Below are 5,370 nucleotides of genomic sequence, written 5' to 3' on the forward strand. Positions count from 1 at the left end.
CTTGCAGTCCAAGGGACTCTCAAGAGTCTTCTCCAATACCACAGTTCAAAAGCATCAATTCTTCAGCGCTCAGCTTTCTTCACAGTCCAACTCTCACATCCATACATGACCACTGGAAAAACCATAGCCTTGACTAGATGGACCTTTGTTGGCAAAGTAACGTCTCTGCTTTTGAATATGCTATCTAGGGAACCCTCCCTAACTCGAAGCCAGCAGACCAAGGCCAGGCTAGGCTCCATCACTCACAGGCTGTGTGACCTTGGTCCCAGGACTGCCCATCTCTGGGCCTCAGTTTCCCATGCTAAACAGCCAGGATTTGGTTTTGGAGAAACTTCTGCTCCACTTCAGAGAAGGCAATGGCGACCCACTCCAGTACTCTTGCCTGGAAAATCCCATGGACGGAGGAGCCTGGTAGGCTGCAGTCCGTGGGGTGGCTAACAGTCAGACACGACTGAGCGACTTCACTTTCACTTTTCACTTTCATGCATTGGAGAAGGAAATGGCAACCCACTCCAGTGTTCTTGCCTGGAGAATCCCAGGGATGGGGGAGCCTGGTGGGCCGCCATCTATGGGGTCACACAGAGTCGGACACGACTGAAGCGACTTAGCAGCAGCAGCGGTGCCCCTTCCCTAGGTGGCAGCACAGAGGAGAAGCTCAGAGTGTGGCCCAGAGTGACTATTCTGAAACTCACCTCTGTCTCATATTAAGTATTGGAACAGCAGCAACTCCCTTCCCCTGTTTCCCCTTTGGAAAATGAGAGATGATGGTACATACCGACCTGGTAGAGTCCTAGAAAGGAAAGTTCCAGCTCACAGAGTTTGGAACAGCAACTAGCACATCCTGAGTGCTCTGTAAGTGCACCTGTGATCTCTATTCTAGAATGCTCTATACAGAGCAGCTACCTCACAAGGCTCAGTGGTAAAGAACCCACCTGCCAATGCAGGTGGGTTCAATTTCTGGGTGGGGAAGATCCCCTGTAGAAGGAAATGGCAACCCACTCCTGGGAAATCCCATGGCTATACGAGTCTGTCAAGCCACCCATGAGGTCGAAAAAAAGTCGGATGCCACTTAGTGATTGAACAACAACAAAGACGTGGGCAACCGGTTCCAGGAGGCACTGGACAAGCACAGCCTGGCAACAATCATGAACAGCAGCCCCTTCATATGTCTGACACCTTCTTACCTTCTAAGCTCTTTCTCATCCCTTCCACCACTCATAACTACCCTGGGATGTCAAAGGGCCAGAAACTGCACCCACTTTACAGATGCGGAAGCTGAGGCACGGCGGGTAAAGTGCCTGCTCATAGTGCATGGCCAGCGGCCCGCACGTGCAGGGTTGGCCCTGAGGCTGGGACCCCTGCACCGCACACCCGTCCCCACCTTGGGGGGCGGGGCTCTGACCACCTCCCCCTTCCGGAGCCTATGAACCACGCCCCTTCCTCGGGGGGCTTTTCAGTCTTTTTCAGGAAGCTGACCTACGGGACACACCCTGTGGACGTGGCGGAGGAAGTGATGCGCACGGTGAGACGCAAGAAGCAAGAGGTCTGCCTCGCCAACCCCATCCCCAAGGCCGCTGTGTACATCCGCACCTTGTTCCCCGAGCTCTTTTTCGCCGTGGTGGCCTGTGGGGTGAAGGAGAAACTCAGCGTCCCGGAGGAGGGTTAACTGCCGGGCTTCAAACAGGTCTCCTCAAGGGGAATAAAGGTTTTGCTGGTAGGTGGTGGGTCCTTCCATCTTCTCAACACGGGGGTAGGGGTGGGGAGGGAACAGTTCCCCCAGCTGCACTCCACGTGGGAGATACGCACCATCACAGTTAGGGCGGCCCTCAGTCACTCCGGGCCTCTGCGACATACCCGGGACAGATTTCCAGAAGCTTCTCGACTGTATAAGGTGACAATCCAGCAGAAAAACAGGACCCGTGATGGGCTCGACACCCACAAACACACACACGCCATCAGCCTGCCCAGGCACACAGAAAACCACCTCCATTTTACCTAAATGTGATCTGTCCAGTCAGCCCCCAACCGTAGAAGCTGGACTTGCCAGCTCCTTAGGGAAGCGCTGCTAAATAGAACTTTCTAGAATAATGGAAATATTGTATCATCTGCTGTGTCCAGTGTGGCAACCACCAGCCACGTGTGGCTGTTAGGTACTTAAAATGTGGCCTGTGCAACTGAGAAAGGGAATTTTTTATTTTATTTAATTTGCATTAATTTAAATTTAAATAGCTGCATGGGGCTAGCGGCTCCCAGGTTGGCAGTACAGCAGAGCTAATCCTTGGTCTTGGCAGCAGAATCAGCCCTTTTCCATGGATTTCATTTGTCCCAAGAGGAGCCCAGGCACAGATGTTTAAAATTTTTTTCCAGTGGATTCTAAATTGCAACAAATCTTGAGAACTTCTGCCCTGGGGCATCCAGCTCATTCCAGCTTTTTCTTACATTCTCAAAGCAAAATTCATTTAAAACTGCCATCGTTATTATTGGTGGATGTTTCCCTTAGTTTAGTTTTTCTTAAACACAACAGTTAATGATTCTTCAGATCTTGGAAAGTGTAGGATATATTTTTTGCACTAATTTTGTAACTACTGCTTCAAACTTTTTCTAATATTTATAGTTGAAAGAGAGCCCAAATTTCCTCCCTGAACTCAAGCCATTTACAAAATTAACATACGTGGTACACATCCACATGTACATATCCCTGAATTTATAAAGGAAAATGTCAGGGACTTACTTCCCTGGTGGCCCACCTTCTAAGGCAGAGGATTCAGGTTTGATCCCTGGTTGGGGAACTAAGATCCCCATATGCTGCAGGGCAACTAAGCCCAAGAGCTGCAAATGAAGACCCAGCACAGCCAAAAAAAAAAAAAACCAAAACACAGTGTCCAGACCATATGATCACCAAGGAACCCAGGCAGCCCCAGGATAAGGCAGCAGGCCAGGATGTATCTCCAGAATTTAGGACTCTTAAGTCAGGGCAGGCCTAGAATCAGCAAGATGACCTTCTGTGTCGTTGTTGGGTGTCAGGGTGCCTGGAGGTGCCTCGGCCAGAATATTGGAAGGTCAGTAGGGGCTGGAAGGCAGGGGAGGGACAACACCATTAAGAAAATGACTGATGTGACTGGTGACCAGAGACAGAGAAGGCAGCTTCGGGACAAGAAGGGCTGGAGCCAGCCCTGCAGGCAGTCTTGGGGTTGCACCAGGACTGGGTTCCAGGTCAAGCTTGGCCACCACCCAGCCCTGGACCTGGGGTCCTGACCTGCTCTCTTTAAGGCTCTGCCTCTTCTCAGGGTGGAGTGGGGCTAAGGGGCCCCTCCTTTGATGGTGGGGGGTGGGGTGGATGGGTGGGGAGGGGCTGCGTCTGGGAAGCATCCACGCTGGCCCTGATCCACATTCTGGGAGAGCAAAGACTCGAGGACTCCAAGGTGAGGGAAGACCTCGGCCCCTGGGGTTCCTCAAAGGAAGCCACGTTGAATGACAGCTCAGGAAAAAAGGTCTCAGGAAGAAAGACATCTGTGTCAGTAGGCCTGCTCCACTGTCCCTGCAGCCAAAGCGGTCAGAGACCTACAGGTGGACCCATCCTCAGCCGGACTGTCTGGCTGGGACCCCAAGCTCCCTGAAGTTGAATTTCCTGTCCGGGGACTTTGGTCTCCCTCTGACTGGATGCCCCCACCCCATTGCCTTCCGGATGTCCCTGTGTCCACGCAGGCCCTGCTGCCTTCTCAGGATGGGATATCTCACCAGTCTAGCAAATGAAAACCCACAACTCTTAGGTGGAAACACAGGGGAAAAACTAAGTTGTTGAGGGGAAGGCATCATGCAATAAGAGGAATGGCCACCAGGGGTCACTGTGGCTCCAAACCTATTTTATAGCTGCATTCTCTGTTCAGTTTGGTTTGGTGGCTCAGTCATGTCCGACTCTTTGTGACTCCGTGGACTGCAGCATGGCAGGCTTCCCTGTCTATCACCAACTCCCGGAGTTTACTCAAGCTCATGTCCATTGAGTCGGTGATGCCATCCACCCATCTCATCCTCTGTCGTCCCCTTCTCCTCCCCCCTTCAATCTTTCCCAGCATTAGGGTCTTTTCAAATGAATTGGTTCTTTGCATCAGGTGGTCAAAGTATTGCAGTTTCAGCTCCAGCATCAGTCCTTCCAATGAGTATTCAGGACTGATCTCCTTTAGGATAGACTGGTTAGATCTCCTTGCAGTCCAAGGGACTCTCAAGAGTTTTCCCCAACACCACAGTTCAAAAGCATCAATTCTTCAGTGCTCAGCTTTCTTTATAGTCCAACTCTTACATCCATACATGACCACTGGAAAAACCATAGCTCTGACTAGATGGACCTTTGTTGACAAAGTAATGTCTCTGCTTTTTGTTATGCTGTATAGGTTGGTCATAACTTTTCTTCCAAGGAGTAAGCGTCTTTTAATTTCATGGCTGCAGTGATTTTGGAGCCTAAAAAAATAAAGTCTGTCACTGTTCCCACTGTTTCCTCATCTATTTGCCATGAAGTGATGGGACCAGATGCCATGATCTTAGTTTTCTGAATGTTGAGCTTTAAGCCAACGTTTCCACTCTCCTCTTTCACTTTCATCAAGAGACGCTTTAGTTCTCCTTCGCTTTCTGCCATAAGTGTGGTGTAACCTGCGTATCTGAGGTTACTGATATTTTTCCCAGCAATCTTGATTCCAGCTTGTGCTTCTTCCAGCCCAGCATTTCTCATGATGTACTCTGCATATAAGTTAAATAAGCAGGATGACAATATACAGCCTTGACGTACTCCCTTCCCTATTTGGAACCAGTCTGTTGTTCCATGTCCAGTTCTGACTGTTGCTTCCTGACCTGCATACAGATTTCTCAAGAGGCAGGTCTGGTATTCCCATCTCTTTCAGAATTTTCCACAGTGTGTGGTGATCTACACAGTCAAAGGCTTTGGCATAGTCAATAAAGCAGAAATAGATGTTTTTTTGGAACTCTCTTGCTTTTTTGATAATCCAACAGATGTTAGCAATTTGATCTGTGGTTCCTCTGCCTTTTCTAAATCCAGCTTGAACATCTGGAAGCTCACAGTTCACATACTATTGAAGCCTGGATTGGAGAATTTTGAGCATTACTTTACTAGCATGTGAGATGAGTGCAATTGTGCAGTAGTTTGAGCATTCTTTGGCATTGCTTTTCTTTGAGATTGGGATGAAAACTGACCTTTTCCAGTCCTGTGGCCATTGCTGAGTTTTCCAAATTTGCTGACATATTGAGTGCAGCACTTTCACAGCATCATCTTTCAGCATTTGGAATAGCTCAACTGGAATTCCATCACCTCCACTAGCTTTGTTCGTAGTGATGCTTCCTAAGGCCCACTTGACTTCACAT

General features: G+C 49.4%; 1 protein-coding gene across 2 annotated transcripts in view; it reads left to right on the forward strand.

Moving 5' to 3' along the window:
- DHRS7C (dehydrogenase/reductase (SDR family) member 7C) overlaps window positions 1-1,738 on the forward strand; it is a 13,560-nt gene extending 11,822 nt beyond the window's left edge. For both annotated transcript variants that reach the window (XM_010843015.1, XM_010843016.1), the window contains exon 7: window positions 1,458-1,738. In XM_010843015.1, the coding sequence (XP_010841317.1) occupies window positions 1,458-1,666 (209 nt within the window). In that variant the 3' untranslated portion in view covers window positions 1,667-1,738. The remainder of the gene's footprint in view (window positions 1-1,457) is intronic.
- The last annotated feature ends 3,632 nt before the right edge of the window (window positions 1,739-5,370 follow it).

The sequence above is a fragment of the Bison bison genome, unplaced genomic scaffold, assembly GCF_000754665.1.
Source record: "Bison bison bison isolate TAMUID 2011002044 unplaced genomic scaffold, Bison_UMD1.0 scf7180017864180, whole genome shotgun sequence".
Taxonomy (NCBI): Eukaryota; Metazoa; Chordata; class Mammalia; order Artiodactyla; family Bovidae; genus Bison; species Bison bison.